The sequence below is a fragment of the Oncorhynchus keta genome, unplaced genomic scaffold (genome assembly GCF_023373465.1).
Source record: "Oncorhynchus keta strain PuntledgeMale-10-30-2019 unplaced genomic scaffold, Oket_V2 Un_contig_1690_pilon_pilon, whole genome shotgun sequence".
Classification (NCBI taxonomy): Eukaryota; Metazoa; Chordata; class Actinopteri; order Salmoniformes; family Salmonidae; genus Oncorhynchus; species Oncorhynchus keta.
Genome location: NW_026280186.1, coordinates 261,822 through 285,170, shown reverse-complemented (window position 1 = coordinate 285,170; position 23,349 = coordinate 261,822). Strand labels below are relative to the sequence as shown.

The following is a 23,349-nucleotide window of genomic DNA, read 5'->3' as shown; positions in this document are numbered from 1 at the left end:
ACACTCCGCCCTTTGAATTGTTCAGCATGTCAAGAACCATTTCAACAGTAACATCTGTTACCCTCAATATTTCTGGCATCTCTGCTCTCCACAACCCACGTCGTATTGATAACCTTACCAATCAAAACTATGTAGTCATCTTTATTCATGATCAAAGTGTCCTTTGACAAGGCACATTCACGAGCACAAGATGTCTGAACAGGCCTGGAGACCATGCCAGGACCATCAGAAGTACCAGCCCTGACACTCGGTCCACTTACTACAGGAACATCCATGTAACCTCCATCAGTCTGCCCTGTAGTTCTACCAATCTGTTTCACAGCCTCTGCATATGATACATCATGACTTATCCCATATCTCTGAGCCTCTAGCCTCTCTCTGTGTCTGGCATCCACCAAATCCTGCACTGTGTTCTAACAGCTTAGCCTAGGTAGCCTATACCAGAGGCGTCACCGCAGGACCCAGAGTGGGGTGGTGGGGGGAAAAAACATATGGGGCCCATAGTTTTTCCTGATTTGCGAACCTAACCAGGTAAAACTCTGGAACGTCTGACGTCATGAATCTAAAAAGGTTTCATCTGGGCTATGATAGGAACCGAGTTCTTCTAATCAGGTCACATGATTTTGTTTTGTTTTTTTCATTCCTGAAAAAAATCTAATCAACGTGTATTTGTCACGTGCGCCGAATACAACAGGCGTAGACTTTACAGTGAAATGCTTACTTACGGGCTCTAACCAATAGTGCAAAAAAAAGGTATTAGGTGAACAATTGGTAAGTAAAGAAATAAAACAGTAAAAAGACAGGCTATATACAGTGGCGAGGCTATAAAAGTAGCGAGGCTACATACAGACACGGTTAGTCAGGCTGATTGAGGTAAAGAGGTAAATCCCATTCACATTTTCTCACAAACAAAATGGACTATACTGTATTTGAATAAACTAAACCAAAATATTGAAATGCGCTGCGGCAAATGTCGCCTCTCCACACGTTTTCTGGTGACCCTGTTATAGGTCATGCTGCTTGACAACATTTAAGAGTTTTAGACCTTTATAATAGTCTAGGTTGTTCTGTTTTAATTGAGGGAAAGAAACACCAACATGTAAATGGTAATTCCATTTTATATGTAGATTTTAGCGAAAAGAACGATACAGAAATCACATTAACTGTAATTGAATGTAGAAGCATCTTTTTATAACATCCGCTCTTATGTTAGACTAAGTGGTCAACCTAGTAGGCTTATAGGTGTTCCAAAATTCGCACTGTCAATAGGGCTAAATGGGTCGAGAGTCATCTCAATGGAGTGTACAACGAGCAAATGTAAAACGATAACGGTATTATAAAATAACATATCAAGCATATAACAAGTGTCAGTCATATAAACAGCCTGTACTGGTGTCAGTCATTGTGTCCTCTCTCGGGCACGTGCGCCTTTACGCTTAGCAGCAGTTATTCCGTTAAACAGAAGAATCTCTTACAGTAACATGGCATGACATTCAACACAAATCTTCGACAAATCTTTATTCTGGAATGAGCACTTTCCGCAGACAAATTCCTTCCCGCAGAAGTCGCAGTTTTCTTTCCGTGCGCATCCGTTCACTGTCTCTTCTTCTCGGAAGAGCGGTGGTGCGTCATTTGGCACGTCGTGCGCTGCTGCCTTGCCCCTGGCGCTCATGTGGTTCTCACGAAGCGCCAATGCCAACTGCATGATGAAATCTCTCCTCGCGATTGTCTTACTAGTGCACAGGGTGAACAAAACGTGCGCGTTGATAGCAGCCAGGCCAAGCAGGTTGTAGAATACTGCAACCGGCCAGCGGCGAGTACCCCCCTTTCACCACGAACTGTCTGACCATCGTATCCACACCAACCTGGAATAGAATACAATACAATACCTTAGAATTGTTTTGTACAACAGAAGAGCACCGTGCATGGCAGCTGTATGCCAAGATGCTAATAGCCTAACGTTATGACATACCTGTGTGTTGTTTTAGGTCGTCAGGGTCTCTGGTTCTCTTTGTGTTTCACCGCCAATGGCAACTGTCAGATGCATAGTACTCAGGATACAGACGTTCTCTCGTGGCTTACATCTGTAAACCGTAAGTGTTGCTTTGTCGTGCTTCAGCACCGCTGTGGATAACAGCTCTGCTTGTGACTGGTTGCATGCAGATGGAGGCAGCTCCCCCCCGGGCTTGTGTTCTTGTCAATCAATTTATGTGCCAATGGAAGTGATGTGAAGATCTCGTCTGTGTTTACTTTCCTACCCTCGCCAAGGTAAGGTTCTTACCGTCCTCATCACCACATTTCCAGGACGCTAAGATGCATCTTTCCCCAGATATGGAAAGACATTCAGCACGTACTTGCTGTCGACGTCAGCTGCCAACCGAAACTTCATGCCCCACTTGTCTTGCTTGTTGGGGATGTACTGCGTAAAGTTGCACTTAGCGTTTGCGGGAACCATTACTCCTCAACGGTAATGTTAACTTCAGGTTTGTAAGAGGAAACACAGTTCTGAACAAACGTTCCCCACACTTCTGATACCAGGGTTTCCAGGCGCATGCGTCTGGTCTCTCTTGCTATCGCATGATCTCTCTGAAGCGGTTCCGTGGCATCAACCCATATTTTTCGTTCCAGGAGCTCTCCAAAGGCGTGTTCATTCCGCCGTACAGTCCTCGGACCAGCCCAGCCTCACATTCAAGTCGCACATATATGTACAAAATGTATTTCAGCAGATTTCGTGCGTTTTTGTGCATTTTTGTGTGGTTCAATTCGTTCGAAAATACACGAATTTATGTGCTACTTAATTCGTGCGAAAAGACATGAATTTAACCAGTAGGCACACAAGCCTTTGCAACAACCATATACGCGACTATACCTTACCCTAACCTTAACCCTAACCTTAACCATTCTACTAACTATACCTAACCCTAACTCCAACTGGAACTTTGGCCGTCCGCGCCCGGACCCCTCCGGCCTAAGCGCATATGTGTGGAGTGCACCCCCTCCCTTCCCCCTCCGGTTTCCACGAGTCAGAGATGGAAGTGGATCAACCGACTCAAAACTAGAAACCAAACTCCTAGGTTGCACTATGCTTTCCACATCCGTTGACAAGCGGACCTAGACATCATGACCACACCACTCGATATGGACACATGGCAACCAACCGAGGACCAAACCTGCATAAGGATTTTGCCTGATCCTACATCGAGTTTAAGAACAAAAATTAAATATAAACTATAGCTTCTATATGGTTGTTGAAAAGGCTTGTGTGTAACCTACTGGTTAATTTGTGTCTTTTCGCACGAATTAAGAAGCACATAAATTCGTGTCTTTTCTCACGAATGAAGGCAGTAAAAACGCACAAAAACGCACGAAATTTGCTGAAATGCATTTTGTACATATATGCACGAATTGACTGTGAGACTGTGTTGCTCGGACCTATAGGAGCGTAATGAACGCTTCCAGTTTATCCACAGACATGTCCCACGGTGTCTCCTTTCGCCTGGTGCGCCTCAGCTACAGCAGTCCTTGATGTGCTGCAACATCATACTGCATGTCACATTCCAATGGGGTGCCATTCTGTGCTGATAATCGACCTGTAGCGTTGTCAACTCGCTGTTTTATCCAAACCGTGCCGTCCTTCCCCTTCTCCTCTCGCTCCATCTGAGTTGTTGACACCTGCACGGTGGGCATCGTTCGGGCTCTCTTGCGCCGAAGCTGAAGCAGATCAGGCTCATAATCAGAATCGCAGCCAGCATCGTAATCTATTGAATAATTCACCCCATTCATCATCATAGTCGATCTCAGGATCAAGTTCCTCCCCTCCACCTGACTCCATTCCATCCATATCTCGTAGCGTTATCAGCGCTTCTATCACCTCAATTCGCGGTCTTGCTGCAGCATATGAATTACGCACGCATCCGCTTCCGCTTCCAGGTCACCTCGTTCTCTTTTCCCTCTGGAGGCTCTTCTCAAAAGGATGTCGCCAGAGTGAAATGTATATAGGCTACCATTCCCAGACCCACTTTAGTTTAGAGATTATAATTAAACTAATTATTAGCCTAAGTGTTTACGACTACAAAACGAAATACTTATGCACACTAGTTTAGAGCCAGTTTATTAGTTATTATTCATGACAGTTAAACCTATATAGCTAATACATTTACGTGTTATAATTATACAGTTCTATGAAGTTATTATGACGTCTGCTCCCTTCACGTCTAGGATAATGTAGCCTTGTAAACTTACCTTAGCCAGCCTATCTGAAGTCATGGATGTAGTAGGAAAAAGGTGGGTAAACCTTCATCACAAATAAAAGGTGAGTCAACTGAGTTTCCTTGCTTCTTACAGTTTTACTATCCTATATTATAACACTATATAACAGAGTTTTTTGTCTATCATAACTCATGCATGACTAAATGCATGTCTGGAGCAGAATTCTGGTCATTGGGGAGGAGGGCAGGAGAGAGAGGAGGGGGAGTGGGGAGTAGGTGTGGTGGTAGGGAAAGATGATAACGTTAAGCAAGTGCCAATGAACTATAGTAGGAATGAATGAATCTGATAGATGACTAAAACGTACATGTGAAATTGAAATGAGACGTTATCACCACCTCCCAGATACCCTTTCCACTCTTTTCTCCTTCCCCCTTTTCACCTGTCATTAGCCCCCCTCTCACTCGTCAGCCCCAGCTCACAAAGTTCAAGCAGGCCTAGCATAAGCTAACAAAGATTGACAAATTCAGTTAAAATAGGCTACACAGAATACATTAAACAGCAGTAGCATAAATATTTTTAATTTGTTAGATTACGTAGCTGCTGCGTTGTTTTTTAAATTGAAATTTGTAACAATTCCATGGCCATATTATGTTTAAACTACATTTGGTCTGAGATTACATTTAACCTAATTGATGGTGGACAAAAATGATCTAACCTCAGAAATGTGTACTGGGTGTGAACAGGGCAGCCTTCAGTTGCAAAACGTTCTCGTTCTTGTCGTTCTTGCAGATAGAAATTAACGTCATTCATGATTGTAAATATCGAAGAGGCATGTTTGTTCGACATAGCATATGTCTATCTGGATGTTCCAAAACGTTGTGTCCTGCTGAACGCGCCCCTGTTCTTGACTTTTAGCACTTTTGTTTTTGATGACAAAACCCGCAAAGGAGTTAGAAGCTGCCTCCTCGACCTATTTTAAAACACGTACATTTACTGAGACGCAGTGATGGACCAGAATAAAGTGAGACAATCAAAGTAACTATGGAATTGCATTATGTGTTTGCTATTAAATTCGAGTTACTAAAGTTGCAATGGGATGAATGCATGCCGTATTTTAGCTAGTTATTTTCTGTCTATTCGTGGGCTAGCCCAGCACCAAGGAACGGATGTAAAGACACGCGGAAGCGAGTTCAGTGTTTTGACGATGTGTACATAATTTGAAATTATTCCCCCCCCCCTCTACATAATACATTGCTAGTGTTGAAGGTCAGGGATTACACTGCATTCGTGTACCGTTAAAGCTCCCTGTTTTGTGTTTGCAATTATGTTTTTGAGCTGATTCTAAACGAATTTATTCAAAGAAAAAATAATAGGGCCTAAATGGATAGGTCCTCCGTGTTTTTGTCAGTTTGTGTCTTCTTTAGGTAGCCTATTTAACTGAATTGATTTAATAGCAAATCATTTCTAATCTGTGAGTAGACTTTGAATTGAGGCAGTCTTGCCAGTGCATTACTGTAGCACCATACACACATCACTATTGCTAATACAGCTAGGAAGACAATATCTAATATCTGTGTTACAGGTCTATGGTTGGTAGTGGGATCTTCCTTTCTTCATCACATGGGGGACGGGGTAGCCTGCCTTTACTGCCCTCTTCACAGATACCTGCCTCCTCCTTGGAGGGAAACAATCCTTAGTCATAGGACATCTGCCTCTCCTGATTTGAGGAAAATGTTTCACCCTGGGAGAGAGAACCATCAGACGGGACCAAGGTAACACAATTAGTCATTTGAACAGAGGACAAGATCAAAATGAGCCTATGGAAAATGTGTCATTTAGAATACACAGTAGGCCTATTTTATGTTCATATAAGCATTGTCACATTGTATAAATTATTGGAGACGAGTGAAGGAATACGTCATAGGGTTTTTTAATACTCCACACAAAAATACAACATGCCATGAAAAGGCATCGGGACGAAGCCCAAAACAAACACTTATACAAAAACACAGGGATGTAACCCAAACAAAAGAGTGAGGTTAAACCTCTAAAAAATACACGGGATGAGACCCGTAATAACAAGTGCACAAAACACGCAGCACGAAAGCCGGAACAATGCACAGGTAGGAGAGAGCGAGGTAAGTTGTCAAACTGTTCGTACCTCCAGCACTAGAGGCGCTATCTCAAAAATGAAAATTGTATTTTTATTTTACCTTTATTTATACAGTTTTTTTTTCTCATTGAGATAATATCTCTTTTCCAAGAGAGTCCTGGTCCAATAGCAGCAGGGGGAACAACGTTTCAGACAAAACAACTTACATACACTAACACAACATTAAACAAAACTATAAACACACATACAGTACAACAATAACATATTACGGTACATTAAAAACACAAACATCTTGACTAAAAACAGCTGGCCTAAAAACAATTACACTCTTCTATGATATATACACATCGATCAAGTGTTTAAACTCCACCAACTAAACTGGATCATCACATTTTAAAATGTTCAGGAGAGAATTTCAGGACCACGGTGCTAAGTAACTAAAACTATTTCTACCATGACCTGTTCTAATTTTTGGTACTGTTAGAAGCAAATCAGAATGGGACCGTAATTGATACTTATTTACTGACCTGACTAAAAATGAACAGAGATATAATGGCATTTTACCCAATATGGCCTTATAAATCAGTGTATACTAGTGTTTAATCCTATGTGACCGATGTGAAATGGCTAGCTAGTTAGCGGTGGTGCGTGCTAATAGCGTTTCGATCGGTGACGTCACTCGCTCTGAGACCTTGAAGTAGTGGTTCCCCTTGCTCTGCCATGGCCGTGGCTTTTGTGGAGTGATGGGTAACGATGCTTCGTGGGTGACTGTTGTTGATGTGTGCAGAGGGTCCCTGGTTCGAGCCCAGGTATGGGCGAGGGGACGGACTAAAGTTATACTGTTACATTGATGCTGTTGATCCTTTTGCTGCGGAAAAGGAGGAGGTCAAAAGGGGGGTGAGTGTAACGGATGTGAAATGGCTAGCTAGTTAGCGGTGGTGCGCGCTAATAGCGTTTCGATCGGTGACGTCACTCGCTCTGAGACCTTGAAGTAGTGGAAGCTACATTGTTACACCTACGCAAGGTCAATGACGACCAGCCAATGATGTGTTAGACATTTCTGATTTGTAATGAACCTGAGGGCTGCATGATACACTGAATCAAGTGCTCTCAGGGTAGTGGCTGAGGCCTGCATATATATATATATATATATATATATATATATATATATATATATATATATATATATATATATATATACATCACTAAAATCGACAGTAATGTACATCGTACCAGGTCCTTCCTGGCCTCAAAAGAAAAACAAGCCTTATGCCGGTAATATTTTCAGCTTGAGCTTCCTTATCAAGTTCTCCACATGCACAGTGAAGCTCAGCTTATCACCTTAACTTGCTCTATAGTATGTCCAGCCAATGTAGCAATGACATGATTGGTAACATGCCTGGCATTTGAAAATACCATGCATTTTGTTTTACCCGAATTTAGAATCAACTTTAAATCATACAAATTCTGTTGTATGATGTAAAATGCTCTTTGGGCATTTTCAAAAGCTAAAGATAAACTACTACCACTTGAATAAAGAACAGTATCATCTGCGTAAAAATTTACATCCGCTGTTTCAATAAGATCCAATGTTGTTGATATACAAAATGAACAGCAGTGGGCCCAAAATAGAACCTTGCGGAACACCTGAGCACACCTCTATGGACTCAGATTTACAACCATCCGCCATTACACATAGTGTATGATTTGATAGGTAATTTATAAACCAGTCTAGAGCATGACCAGTAATTCCACAACATTTTAACCTTTGCACTAACACAGCATGGTCCACGGTGTCAAAAGCCTTCGACAAATCAATAAAAACAGACACACAATGTAACTTCTTATTAAGAGCACAGTGGATGTAATTTAAAACCTTCCAATGTTGCTGAAACAGTGCTGTGGCCAGACCTAAAACCTGATTGCATTCCATTTAAGATGTTGTTTTCTTGGAAGTAGGTCTTTAGCTGCCTACTAACTAAGGACTCCAGTACCTTTGACAGTACAGACCATTTTGATATGGGTCAATAGTTGTCAAGTAGCGAGGGATCTCCACCTTTCAGGAGAGGCAGTACAAAAGCAGATTTCCATAACTTGGGGATTTCCTTAACATTAAGCGTAGGGTTAAAAATACATGTTAAGGGGGAGCAATGATGTCTGTGGCTAGGTGTTGGGGGTCTAGTTCATCAGGGCCAGGGGATTTTTTCAAATCAATTTCTTTTAGGGCTTAACACACTTCTGAAACAGAGAAGGATGGAAAGGAGAACCTGGTGAAGGAGTGTACAGGGGTGTCAGGTACATTTACAGGGGGCTCAAATATACCTTTGACCTTTTCAAATAAACTGCCTGCATCTAAAAAATGCTGGTTCAAGGCTTTCAGAATGGAGGTTCTCCCAGTTACAATCTGTGTGTCGACCAACAATTGTTTAGGAAGCTGTGTATCTTTTCTGCACTCCAAACCTTTCACTACTTGCGAAAATTTGGATGGATTATTTACATTTTGTGAAGTAGATTTCAGGTAGTGGTCTGCTTTCAATTTACGGATCATAGCCACACCCATATTTCGAAGACGTTTAAAAGCCATCCAATCATCTGCCAAACCAGTCCCTCTTGCTTTAGCCCGATAGCATTTTGTTCCCTTATGGGTTTTGTAAGTTCCTTAGTAAACCGAGGGTTCTCTGCCCTTAATCCTGATTTTTTTTAAAGGGGCCTATTGCATACATCCTGGAATGTGTTGTGGAAGTAAGAAAAGGCTAGTTCAACATCAGGGATTCATTCCATTCTATTCCATTCAATGCTAGATACTTCATGTAAAAAACCTTGAATATCAAACCGCTTTCAGTTTCTTTTCGTAATGACACGTGGAGATTTCTTAGGAATTTTACCATCTCTCACACAGGCAATAGCACAGTGATCACTAATGTCATTTGCAAAAATACCAGAAGCATTTAAACGATGAGGATTATTGGTTAAGATCAAATCAATTAAAGAGGATTTCAGAGGACATTTTATATTCAACATAGTTACACTGTTGACAATCTGAGTGAGATTGTAGGTAATTGCACAGAATTCTGAGTTGATCAGAGCTTCATGTTAGCCAGTCCTGATTCAGATCACCCATCAGGACAAACTCAGAGTTGACATTCTGTGATAGCAATTTGAAAATACAATCCAGAGAGCCAACAGTAGCAGATGGAGGTATATAACAACAAGATACAACAATATTTAAAGATTAGCCAAGGTTTAGGTTCAAAGACAGATGTTCAAATTGCTTAGGTTTAGTAACAGAAGTCAAAACGACCACAGAGAACTTGTCTTTTACATAGACAGCAACACCACCACCCTTCGATTTACAATCTGTACGAAAAACATTGTAACCATTTATGCCAATATTTTTGTCGGTAATAGATATTTTAAGCCAGGTTTCAGAAAGCATAAATACATCCGGGTTGGCAGTTTTTATCCATATATTCACAAAATCAAGCTTCAGCAGAAGACTTCTTACATTCATATGCAAAAACTTCAGGCCACTCTGACTACTTAATTCGGCAGGGATGTCAAGACCTGGATTAGACTGGACATTTCCAGACAATAGAAGCAGCAAGATAATGGCAAGTCTAGATCGAGGGTTACAACATTTGGAGTTAGACGCGAGAATCCATAGTCTTTAACGCCACATATTTCAGGAGATGTGTGAAGTCCAGAGACATGGTTAAGTACCAAGAGAACAGTCCTGACATGTAAGCGCATGAGTCCCATATCTCCCATATTGTTCAGGAGAAATGTGCATAGTTCTCATGTGCATTTCCGGAGCAAGCGTGGGGTTTCTCACAATACTCGAGGGAGAAACAATCATATATTTCCCCATTCACAGTGCAACGGGCTCTAAATGTATCGGCAACATTGTAAAAGCCAAGGGTAGACACCAGCAAAATGAACAACAGCATCGTGTTTGTTAAATGGCCTAAAAGTCACTAATCAAATAGTTCAACCCGCTGAGCAAAAAAGTCAGCGATGTAAACGCATGATGTAAACGCATGATGTAAACGCATGATGTAAACGCATGATGTAAACGCATGATGTAAACGCATGATGTAAACGCATGATGTAAACGCATGATGTAAACACATGATGTAAACGCATGATGTAAACGCATGATGTAAACGAGCAAAGGTCCGGGGAGAGTGTGAGAAAGTGGCGAGGGAACCTGTACAATAATGGGAGAGACAGACCAAATAGCTACTTGGTGGGACAACACGCTCTTTGTTCAACTTCCTGTTCACATGTGGTCAAGGTCACTCTAATCTGAGGTGGGCACAAGTTTCTTATTCCCCCCTCAAAAGTCAAAAATTGTCACTTTACATTGTATGCAATGAACTTTATTAGGTGTGAATGTTCAAAATTCTAGTTTTGCACGGAGTAGAGGAGACAAGATACTTTAGCTGCAGTCCTTTGTTGAGCTAACCTTGAGATTTAGCCAACATTGGCACACATGTCAGTTTGGGGCAAGTTGTTTCAATGACCTTGGGTCAAGTCTTGCCCCAGTATACATAGATGTATAGAACATGCTCAAAAAACATTGTGATATTGTGTAATCAGCTCTGATAATAGTATTACATGTTACTACTGTAAATGGATTATTATATATACACGTGTAGTTTAGAGCAGCAGACATATCCCTGGACTACACAAGACAGGCTCTGGCGTGTGTGTGTGTGTGTTTGTGTGTGTGTGTGTGTGTGTGTGTGTGTGTGTGTGTGTGTGTCTACTAACACTACATGCCTACTGAATGAGACAGTACTGTATATCCACACACACACTACTTCATACAGTGTCATGAATTTTGTGTGGTTGTTATGAACTGCATTGTAGCAACAAGGATAGTAGACATGGAAGTGGGAGTAATAAGCCTGTAATGAATATGTCATTTCAATGAGGAAATGGGTTTTTGAGGGAAAGAAGAAAGGAAGGAAGGAAAGAAAGAGGGGAAGGAAAGAAAGATGGTTGGAAATGATAAAAGAAAGACAGAGAATGGCAGCACACCACCTGCCATAATGTTAAAGGCAGTGAGGCAGGGTGAAGTTGCAGAACAAATCAATCAGGAGTACAGCGAAGGAACTTGACATAAATTACCGTACTCTGACTCTGTATTGTCAAAAGGTTACCAGAGAAGAAGTTGAAAATCAGAGAGCCGCGCCAACAGTGGTTGGCTAGTCAAAGCCACGGCAGGTTTTTTACACCTCATTTGGAGATGAAGATTGTTCAGTATATTACTAGGTCAGCTGACATTTATTTTGGTCTTTCGCCAAGTGAGGTCAGAAGTTTGCTGCGGCACACCAGCTGAAGTTCGCGCCAATGTGGGCAGAAAAAGAAAAGGCCAGCTCGGAGTGGTTTACAGGCTTCTTAAAGCGGCACCCAACGCCGTCGCTGAGAAAGCCAGAGGCAACTAGCCTTACCAGGGCAAGTAGCTTCAACAGAGAAAATGTTAACGCTTTCTTCGACAATGTAGCAGAAGTGATACAAAGATATCAATTTGGACCAGAAGACATATGGAATGTCGATGAAACTGAGGTGACCACTGTACATAAACCTGACAAGGTGATAGGCAGATCTGGATTCAAATAAGTAGGGTCACTGACCTCCGCTGAAAGGGGAACCCTCGTCACACTGGCCTGTGCTGTCTCAGCCACAGGGAATAGTATACCTCCGTATTTTATATCCACCCCGTGTCAACTTCCGCGATCATGTCCTGATCAACGGGCCACCTGGCAGCAAACATTTACATTTACATTTAAGTCATTTAGCAGACGCTCTTATCCAGAGCGACTTACAAATTGGTGCATTCACCTTATGACATCCAGTGGAACAGCCACTTTACAATAGTGCATCTAAATCTTTTAAGGGGGTGAGAAGGATTACTTTATCCTATCCTAGGTATTCCTTAAAGAGGGGACAAATCCCTCTGGGTGGATGAAAGATGTGCACTTTGTTGACTTCCTGAGACATTGTCAAGCATACAAAGTGCTCAAAGAAGAAGACCTGTTTACTCCTTTTGGACAAAACCAAGTGTCTCATCTGTCCATTGATGGACTCAATTATGCCAAAGAAAATGGCATAATTATGCTGTCATTCAAACCCCATTGCTCGCATCGGCTTCAACCCTTAGACAGGTCTGTCTACAGGCCGCCAAAGAGGCATATTAACACCGCGTGTGATGCCTGGATGAGGAACAATCCCGGGAAGACACTGTCAAATTATAACATTCATGGGATTGTGGCGATCCCCTATCCTCTGGCTGCAACCCCCTTGAACATTCAGTCTGGCTTTAGGGTGGCTGAGATACAACCTTACATCCCTGTTGTATTTCTGTAAACCGAGTTTGCGCCATCCTACCTTACAGATCACCCCATTCAGAACCCAACCCTGCCAGGCCCCAACACTATTCCAGCCCTGCCAGGCCCCAGCACTATTCCAGCCCTGCCAAGCCCCAGCACCAACCCTGCCCTGCCAGGCCCCAGCAACATTCCAGCCCTGCCAGGCCCCAGCACCAACCTGCTAGGCCCTAGCACAATTCCAGCCCTGCCAGGCCCCAGCGACATTCCAGCCCTGCCAGGCCCCAGCACCATTTCAGCCCTGCCAGGCCCCAGCACCATTTCAGCCCTGCCAGGCCCCAGTACCAACCTGCCAGGTCCCAGCACCATTCCAGCCATGCCAGGCCCCAGCACCAACCTGCCAAGTCCCAGCACCATTCTGGCCCTGCCTAGCACAAGCTCAGACACAGACCTGCCCAGTTCTTATGCTAGCACCAGCTCACCCTTGCCCAACAATGCCATTGCTGACAGCGGACTACCAACTCCATGAGTAAATGTCAGTTGGCTTTTCATAGCCGATCATTCAGAGTATCTCTACCGCTCATGCTGTCTCTAGAGAGTTGAAAACAGCAGGTCTGAGACAGGTAGCACGTCCGGTGAACAGGTCAGGATTCCATAGCTGCAGGCAGAACAGTTGAAACTGGACCAACAGCTCGGCCAGGTGGACTGGGAACAGCAAGGAGTCATCAGGCCAGGTAGTCCTGAGGCATGGTCCTAGGGCTCAGCTACACCGAGAGAGAGAATTATAGAGAGCATACTTAAATTCATACAGGACACCGGATAAAACAGGAGAAATACTCCAGATATAACAGACTGACCCTAGCCCCCCGACATAAACTACTGCAGCATAAATACTGGAGGCTGAGACTGAAGGGGTCGGGAGACAATGTGGCCCCATCCGATGATATCCCCCAGACAGGGCCAAACAGGCAGGATATAACCCCACTCACTTTGCCAAAGCACAGCCCCCACACCACTAGAGGGATCTTCAACCACCAACTTACCATCCTGAGACGAGGCCGAGTATAGCCCACAAAGAAAGGGAAGTAAGGGATTGAGTCAAAATCTGGATCTGCAAAGAACAAGGTAGCTAAAAAAAAGCAAAATTGTAGAAGAGTCATCAGATGAAGAGGAGTGCTTCTGCCTCGTCTGTGTGGAAACATTTTCAAACAGCCTTCCAAATGAGACATGGGTGAAGTGTGTGAGATGATTCAAATGGGCCCATGATGCTTGCACCGCAGGCCAGGTAATTTATGTGTGCCAGAACTGTGACTCTGAAGATGAGTCTGAATAGTCAGATACGGATGTACGTCGTACAGGCTGTTACAAAACGGTGCATTAGTGTGTTTAAACACCACCTCTGTTTTGTTAATAAGACTTTAAACATTCAATCAAGTTATCTGCAGCATTCCATTCCGATTCCAACAAATACTGTGGATCTATGTGTACGCCAGAGAACGTGAGATTTCAAAGTTCAAAGTAAAGTGGTCATGCCACTTTATTCATGTGTGTTCTGCATGCATTATTGTTTTGATTAAAAGGCATTATTTGCTGGATTCTCTCGTCAATAGTGTTTTTATTTTGAGTTCTTTAAAAAGCACAGTCAACTTAGTGTATGTAAACTTCTGACCAATTGGAATTGTGATACAATGAATTATAAGTGAAATAATCTGCCTGTAAACAATTGTAGATGTCCTAAACGACTTGCCAAAACTATAGTTTGTTAACAAGAAATTTGTGGAGTGGTTGAAAAACTACTTTTAATGACTCCAACCAAGGTGTATGTAAACTTCCGACTTCAGCTGTAGATCATGCCCCAACAGTCTTCCCAGCACAGACTTGACTAACGAGACATGCTGGGTGCGGTCAGCAGAATAGACCAAAATGTTTATATAAACCTTGCGCCCCGTCCCAGCATGTCCTGAAACACTTCATTAATAAAGGCCTGGAAAACTGAACGAGTATTAGACACGACAAAAGGCATTTTGAGATGCTCGTAATGGAAAAGGCCGTTTTCCATTCGTCGCCCGCACAAATGCACACCAGATTGTAGGCGCACCTCAAGTCCAGATTCGTGAAGTACCTGTGCATTTGTTCGATGATGGTTGGGATAAGGGGTAAAGAATAGCTGAACTTAACGGTGGCTTTATTCAGTATTCGATAATCAATGCAGGGGTGCAGTTCCCCATCTTTCTTTTTAACAAAAAAATAAGCTTGAGGAGGCTGGTGACGTGGAGGGGCGGATAAAATCCTGCTGGAGGCTCTCCTGTATGTAGGTCTCCATGGCCACGGTCTCCGCATAGGAGAGGGGATAGATGTGTGCTCTCGGGAGGGCTGCGTCAGAGAGCAGGTCAATGGGACAGTCCCAGGGGCAATGAGGAGGAAGGCGTGTGCAGATCCTGGTATTCCTCCGGTAACTCCACTCGGGGGGCGTGGTCCGGACTTTCCACCGTAGTGGTGTTGACAGACACCGCGAGACACCTCCCATGACACTCCTGCGACCAACCCAGCAGTCTCCTCTCGGACCAGGAAATAACAGGTTTATGCCAACTCAACCAGGGGACCCCTAAAACAACAGGGCGGGTGGGGGTGTCTATAATCGAAAAGGTGATCTGTTCTAAATGAGTGTCATTTGTCAGCAGAGAAACGGGAACAATGATGTGATGTACGAGCCCTGTCCCTATTGGACAATTATCCAGGGCTTGAACCGGAATGGGTGATTGTCGGGGAAACCAAAGGAATGCGTAATTCGGTGGCCAGTGCTCTATCTAAAAGATACCCAGCAGCCCCGGAATCAATCAGAACTAACGGGAGTGAGGGGCTAGGGTATTCAGGGAATTTAATGGGAAAACACACTGGTTGAGTTGACAAAAAAGGAGGGGAGATCTTGCATCCTACCTGGGTCGGAGCAGGGGAATTCCCTGGCTTGACACTTCCTCGCCTATTGGTGGATAGAGGGTAGGTCGGGGAGAAATGACCCCTTTCTCCACAATAGGAGCAGAGGCCCAGATTCCTCCTTCTCCTACGCTCTGCCTCGGGCAAACGTGCAGAGCCCACCTCCATCGGCTCTGGGCACGGAGCAGGTGTAGCCATGGGCTCCCGATTCTATGCAGGTCTTTGACGGGACCGCTGGAGGATGTCCAAATGGATCGCCATGCGGATGAGCTGGTCGAGTGACAGGTTGTCATCACGGCATTACAACTCCATCTGTACCTCCTTCCGCGGTCCGCTGCGGAACACAGTGACTAGAGGCCACTCCTTCCCTCCGGTGGAGGCCGCAATGTTTTCCGGAACTCCAGAGCGAACTCCGAGGCGGTCCTAGATCCCTGGCGTAGTCAGAGTAGGCAGTCAACCCCTTCTTGGCCATCCACAGGATGATCAAACACCGAGCGGAAGAGGAGGGTGAAGCGCTCGCAGGACTTGACCTCGGTTCTGCCCGTTTCCCAGACTGTGGCACCCCAGTCCAGGGCCCGTACGGTCAGTGCCGAGATGACGGTGGCAACCCTATCTCTCCCGGAGACAGCCAGGTCTCATTGCAGATGGAATCCCTTGCATCTCGCTGGAGCGCCATCAAAGTGCTCCGAGAGGGACAGGGCTATTCCGCGGACCGGCTCAGATGGGACGGAGGCAGGTAGTGGTGTTGTGGGGGCTGGTGCAGGATCCGGTGCTGGAGACTGGAGGGACTGCACAATGCCCTCCAAACGCAGAATGGTTGCCAGCACGCTGTCCGTGGCGCTGCCGAGTCTTGAGAGACATTCCTTGTGATGCTGAACTGTCTCTACGATGGTCGTCAGCTCGGTCTTTCCTGCTGTCTCCTTTTAGATAGGTTGGCTATTCTGTCACGCTGTATAGGAGACAAGCACAGGAATACGTAATAGGGTTTTTTATTTCTCTATCCTAACTAAAGAGTAAGGTGTAAACCTCTAAATAATACACAGGACGAAACCCATAAAACAAGTGCAAAATAACACGTAACATGGACGCCGATACAACATAGCACAGGTAGCACTTAGCACTTACAAGACCAACGGACATGGGACAATAACCGACAAGGACAGTGGGGAACACAGGGCACATTTATACACATACTAATCAGGGGGAATGGGAACCAGGTGTGCGTAATGAGACAAGACAGTCCGGGGTTGGTGGTAATGAATCCAGTTCAGCGATGCCGAGGAGGCCGTTGACGTAGACCTGGTGAACGGAATGAGCAGCAGTACCGGGGGGATCCGTGACAAAGAGGCTCAAGAGGGTCAACTGGTGTGCTCTCACAATAATAGACTATACAGTTAACATACAATATGGTTAAAACCCTTCAGAAATTACATATACTGTTTTGTCTATTTAACAGGGATGTCTCTGACTCAAATGTGGTAAAACTCAGCAATAAGCTCAAAGCCACCCTGAAGAAAAAGTACCAAAGTCCGCCAGGGGGGGAAACTGAGCATCCATTTTATATTCATTGTGATCTCCACTATCCACCTGGTGAAAGTGGAGAGGTGAACCAACATGAGTACATTCAAATTAAGCCAACATTCAGGAAGAGACGCCAATGGAGATGCTCACCCTTAGGCTTATACTTTGATTCTGAACTAGACGACGAGCGAGTCAGAATAGCGCTGACAAAGGGCGTCTCTGGTATTGGCAAAACTAGCCAGGTGCGGATGATTATTCTTAACTGGGCAGAGGGAAAAGGAAACCAGCAATGTACTCTCATATTTCCCCTTCCTTTCCGGGAGCTGAATTTGCTGAAGGAGAGACTGAGTCTGATTGAACTTCTTTACAAATTTTTCCCAGAATTGAAAGAACCTGGAATTTACAACTTGGAGAACTTCAGAGTTGGGTTCATTCTTGACGGGCTGGATGAATTTCGACGTCCTCTCGACTTCAAGAACAGCCCGATAGTGACCGATGTCACAGAGCCCTCCTCCGTGCCAGCACTGCTGACAAACCTCATTAACGGTAACCTTCTTCCCTCCGCCGCTAACATATGGATTACCTCTAGACCTGAAGCAGTCCATCACATCCCTCTTCAGTACATCAACGAAGTGACAGAAATCGAAGGCTTCACGGACTCTCAGAAAGAGGAGTTCTTCAGGAGAGCAACCATTCACACGGACCAGGCCAATGCAATTATCCACCACTTGAAGTGCTCAAAAAGCCTCTATGTTTTGTGCCAGATACCTATTATCTGTTCGATTTCTGCATCAGTCCTCGTTAGACAGACATGGCTATCCGATAAAGAATATGACCCCGGAGCTCTGACTCCAATGTACACTGACCTACTCGCCCTGTTGCAAACACAGAATCAGAATACACAGAAGATGGCTATTAAATTTGGGGAACTAGCCTTTAAGCAGTTGGTGAAAGGCAACACGGTTTTCTACAGGGAAGACCTACAAGAGTGCGACATTAACTGTGATGAGGGGTCAGAGTTTGCAAAAGTAAGCATACCCATCTTCAGGGAGGATATTGGGCTGCACCAAAAGAAGATCTACTACTTTGGGCATACCACCATTCAGGAGTTCTTTGCCGCAATGTGGTTTAATCGATCCTGCAATAGCCCAGATGAAAACCTGAGGAAAGCAGTGGACATGGCCTTGCAGAGCAAAAACGGAAAGCTGGACCTCTTCCTCCGGTTCCTCCTCAGCTTCTCGCAGAACTTCATCCAGTCAATCGCAGAGGCCGGCTACAACTCGTCGGAGACACTGACGGAAGCGGTAGAGTATATCAAGAAGAAGGTTATGGAGAATCCCGCTTCACCGAGGACCCTCAACCTGCTGAACTGCCTGACGGAACTGGGTGACAGCTCTTTAGAAACTGATGGTGTCAGCTTTCTCAATACGGGAATCCCCCCAGATGCCAAATACCCACGTGCACATTGGTCTGACCTGGCCGCTGTGTTATTGGCATCGGAGTCTGGGCCAATAGACATGCTTGGGTTGGAAGTAAAGAAGAGAGGAGACGAGGAACTTCTGAGGATGCTGCCAGTGATCAAAGCTTCCCAGACAGCCACGTATGTACCTGGTCATTTAACGAGACCAGCTATTACAGTGAGCTCCAAAAGTATTAGGAAAGTGACACATTTGTTGTAGTTTTGACTCTGTACTCCAGCACTTTTGGATGTGATATAATAACATTTTCATCCATATCGGGTGAACCGTTTAGAAATTACAGCACTTTTTGTACATAGGCTATTTCCTCCATTTTCTAGGACTAAAATGATTGTATTTAGAAACATTTTATATTCTTATTTACAATGAAAGTGACTCCAAAATGACACAATACATTATTTACCAGGCATTTCTATTGGACACAAAATAATCTGAAACAACCAAAACAGACAGCAAATACATCCAATCAATTTGTAGTCACAAGCTTGATGTAGTTATGTCCTATGAATATGGGACCAAATACTTCACTGTTGACTACGTCAAGTCACAAAAGTGAATTCCGCCCAATACTTTTGGTCCCTTAAAATGGGGGGACTATGTACAAAAAGTGCTGTAATTTCTAAACGGTTCACCCGTTATGGTTGAAAACACCCTTAAAGTAAAGCCGACCGCCTGCACTTTAGATTCATAGTCATTGTATCATTCTAAATCCAAAGTGTTGAAGTACGGAACAAACAAAAAATGTGTCACTAACTTTTGGCGCACACTACCAATAATAAATGTCTATAACACAAGATAATTATCTTCCCTGTGATGTAATTCAGGTTTGTTAGACCAGTCTTCTGGTCATTACACAGTTCTGTTGGTTTAATGTTCTTTTTTATTCCCTAACCCTCCTTCTTACCAGGCTGTCATATCACAAACTAACAGAGAAATCCTGTGAATGTCTGGCCTCGGCGCTCACCTCAAAGGTGTCCAATCTGAAAACTCTGAACCTGAGTTTCAACACGCTGAAGGACTCAGGAGTGCAGCTGTTGGCGGCCGGCTTGGCCAAGCCACACTGCCGACTGGAGAGACTGAAACTGTCCGGCTGCAGGGTGAAACAGAATGGCTTTGCAGCTCTGGCCAAAGCTCTCAAATCCAACCCCTCGCACCTGCAAGAGCTGGATCTGAGCGGAAACGAACCGGGAGAATCGGGGGTGTTTCATCTCGTTGACGGACTGAAGGTTGTCAATTGCAAACTGCAGATCCTGAAGTGAGTATTGAGTCAATGGCTAGGAAACCCGTTCTGATTATGTTTGTACACAATTGTAACATTATTGAATTCAGTTCCCCTATGGGTTTATCCTGTGGTTTGATGCAAATTAAGTTCTCCTCATAAGGAAATACAGTTTATCTTCTAAACTAATTTACATAAATATATTATTTAAGGGTATAATGTATTTTTATTGAGATGGGACAGTGAAGAGGAGACAGGAGAGTTATGAGAGTTTGCAAGTCAGAATGGCGTGGGTCGGATTTAAACTCATGTCGACTCTGGTAGCCTAGGCTGTACATCTGTGCTGGGGTTCGCAGCACTAACCGCTGTACCACGTCTTCTAAAGTATTATAATCTTCGTTAGGCTCTCAAACTGCAAGCTGGGCCTGGAGCTGAGTCGCGCTCTGGCGGTGTTGCTGATAGACAACCCCAGACACCTGCGAGAGCTGGACGTCAGCATGAACAACCTGGGAGACCGGGGGGTGAAGATGCTCATGGACATACTGAAGTCAACCCAGATATACAAACTGGAGTGAGTACTGCCTGGAGTATTGTAGTACACTCACACATTCCACCTCACTGATTCTAAAGTGGAATGTTCACTGTAGTAAATGTACCATACATTTTCCCTCCACCACCAGGTTGTACTGTTGTCAGCTCACTGAGAAATGCTGTGAGAACATGTTTAGGTGTCTGGTGAACATCCCCAGTCTGAGGGAGCTCAACCTGAGCAACAATAACCTGAAGGACGAGGGGGTCAAGATGCTCTGCAAAGCCTTCAGGCTGCCCGCCTGTCAACTGGAGAAACTCATGTAAGCTCGCTTACCCCACCAAGAGTGTACGGGACAATCTCCCCTAGCCCCTACTCCATGTAAGATGACAGACTTTGGTTCAAATACTATTTGAAATAAGTTCAAATACTTGTCAGACTTGGGTTGATTGACCTTCCTTGGCACAATGGAACCAATAGAATAGTTGCAAAAGTGCAAACCCTGTCCGCGCATCTAGCTCTCCAGGCAGTCTGAAGGGAACGCTTAAAGTCTCTGAAAGATAGTATTTGAACCTTGAATATTGAAGTGTTTCTTTTTCTTTACCCTTGTCTCTCCAGTTTGGCAAGCTGTGGCATCACCCTAGTCAGAGGGTTTCATTTCAACTCTATCCTTAAAGAGCTGGACATCAGCAGGAACCATCTGGGCGACTTGGATGACTGGGCCGATGTCTTGTTCTGCTTGTCTTCACTTGAGACCCTCAGGTGAGTTCTGCAAACCTAGCACGTGTGTGTGGGGGGGGGGGAACAACCTTCTCAATGTAATTACCTCTTCCCACCTAGGGTGAGTGACTGTAAACTGACAGAGAAATGCTGTGGGGAGCTGGTTGAAGCTCTCAGCTCCAACGTCACCGACCTGAAAGAGCTGGATCTCTCTGGAAACGACCTGGGAGACCGCGGTGTGAAGACTCTCTACATGGGACTGACGTCCAGGTGTTGTACACTGGAGAGACTGTTGTAAGTAACAGCATTAGAGAGAGTTATAAAGCTCATGGCTTGGTCAATGATATCACACCGCACGCTCTTCAAACAATGAATTATTATAAGCATATTCACAAAATGACTTGGTCATTTGTTAACTTATAAATCACTCGTACAATTTATGTCGTCTTGTTGACCAAAACAAATTGAAGGTTTTTTCTCCCTCTCTGGTGACCTTCTCCACTCTCTTTCTCTCTATCCCCATCTCTCTCCCCACATTCACCCTCTCTCTCTTTCCACCCTCTCTCTCTCTCTCCAGTCTGAGATGCTGTGGGATCACAGTAAAGGGCTGCTCCTCCCTAGCCGTAGCCCTGAAGTCCAGCCACTCCAGCATCACAGAACTGGGCCTGATGGGAAACGACACGGGAGAAGAAGGACTGAGAATTCTCTCTGACATCAGGGACAATCAACGCTACAAACTACAGACTCTAGAGTAAGTCCTGGTGCCATCAAAGCGTACAATGATGTTAGTGATTTATTTATAATGACTTTTCTGGGTCTTCACTGACTTTCCCCCATCCCTGTATGTGTGTGTGTGTGTGTGTGTGTGTGTGTGTGTGTGTGTGTGTGTGTGTGTGTGTGTGTGTGTGTGTGTGTGTGTGTGTGTCAACTTTTCATAATTGGATACTGTGGATACTCAGTGGAAAATTCTGTTAGAATAGGGATGGAATGAGAACATTATTTTGTTGTGTTATATGTCTATGGTGGTAATACTATTCTTTGTTCTAGAATCAACGATTGAGAGAGGTCTTGACCCGCTTGATGGGGTTCTTCTTGACGTCTCGATCCTCAAGTTCTGTACTCGCTCCGGTCAAAAGTGCTTCACTCTAAAGGGAACAGGATACTATCTCGGACACAGACTGGGATTTGCATTCAGACGACTGAATTGATCGCTGTACAGGCTGGGATTTGCATTCAGACAACTGAATTGATCGCTGTGCAGACTGGGATTTGCATTCAGCCGACTGAATTGATCGCTGTGCAGGCTGGGATTTGCATTCAGACGACTGAATTGATCGCTGTGCAGACTGGGATTTGCATTCAGACGACTGAATTGATTGCTGTACAGACTGGGATTTGCATTCAGACGACTGAATTGATCGTTGTACAGACTTAAAGAAGTGCCTAAACTTGAAAAAGTGAATTATAAAGAATTTTAAAGAGTAGGATGCCCTTTACGATGTTTTATATATTGTACATGTATTTCTGATAAGTATTAAAACATTCACAAAAAATATATAACATTCATTAAAATAATCTGTACTATTAGACGTTAGTGGGGCTCTTTTTCATTTACTCAGAAATACTTTATTGGGTCAGAGGATTTAGAAATGGGGAGCTAATGTTGTAAACTGTGATTGACCACAAACTCCTGCTCAGAAGGTGGTGGCATGCACATTTAACGTTTGTTTGCGGACCGCCTTTATCACAGAAGAAGGAGAAACGAGAGAGGTTTGGCCTGGAAGCGAAACCGAGCAGTGATGCCAATTTAGCGAATTTTGTTGCTAGATTTAGCAACTTTTCAGACTACCCTGGCAACTTCGTTTTCAAACAGCACCTAGCAACAAACGTAGCTAGTTAAAAAAAATGTATTTGGAACTTTGACCAACTTTTGAAAAGTGACCCAAATGCTAAAATGCACGCACTTTCCCTCTGACACAAAATCGATTTTATCTGTAACGTACTTAGTCAAAACACACGTGCCTGGCTGCAAAAGTGCATTGTGAGTGACGTCAGCAGCAGGCGCTCAGCTCGTGCACAGGCAGCAGCAATTTCAGCAAATTGAAAATCATTGTTGGCTGACTGCAGCAGCTGTAGTTCGGGTTCGACGAGCCAAATCCAATTAATATAGTTGGTCACGAATGTTTGATGTTGAACAGAACTTACAACATCAATCAACATGTCTCAATGAAAATTGTACCGAAAAGAAGTGGGAGTCTGTACCTGAACAAATGTCAAATCATATTTTTTGCCGA

The 23,349-nt window shown here is 44.2% G+C and overlaps 1 protein-coding gene and 1 long non-coding RNA gene across 6 annotated transcripts; one reads left to right on the top strand and one right to left on the bottom strand.

Annotated features, from left to right (window-relative positions):
- Window positions 1–727: 727 nt before the first annotated feature.
- LOC118364810 (NACHT, LRR and PYD domains-containing protein 12-like) lies at window positions 728–22,551 on the top strand. 5 transcript variants are annotated; one of them, XM_035746533.2, is made up of 10 exons: window positions 728–771; window positions 5,792–5,981; window positions 17,045–18,709; window positions 19,495–19,842; window positions 20,210–20,377; window positions 20,487–20,657; window positions 20,954–21,097; window positions 21,176–21,349; window positions 21,633–21,806; window positions 22,103–22,551. In XM_035746533.2, exons 2-10 carry the CDS (start codon window positions 5,830–5,832, stop codon window positions 22,113–22,115), a joined length of 3,009 nt encoding a protein of 1,002 aa, XP_035602426.1. In that variant the 5' UTR covers window positions 728–771; window positions 5,792–5,829; the 3' UTR covers window positions 22,116–22,551. The 5 variants fall into 5 exon arrangements, with proteins under 5 accessions (XP_035602426.1, XP_035602424.1, XP_035602423.1 ...); XM_035746531.2 differs by lacking the exon at window positions 728–771 and adding an exon at window positions 3,973–4,312; XM_035746530.2 differs by lacking the exon at window positions 728–771 and adding an exon at window positions 4,940–5,230.
- Window positions 1,101–3,965, bottom strand: LOC118364811 (uncharacterized). The gene is made up of 2 exons (XR_004821665.2): window positions 1,973–3,965; window positions 1,101–1,865 (listed from the first exon to the last, which is right to left on the bottom strand). It is a non-coding gene; the product is annotated as an uncharacterized LOC118364811 (long non-coding RNA).
- Window positions 22,552–23,349: the final 798 nt, after the last annotated feature.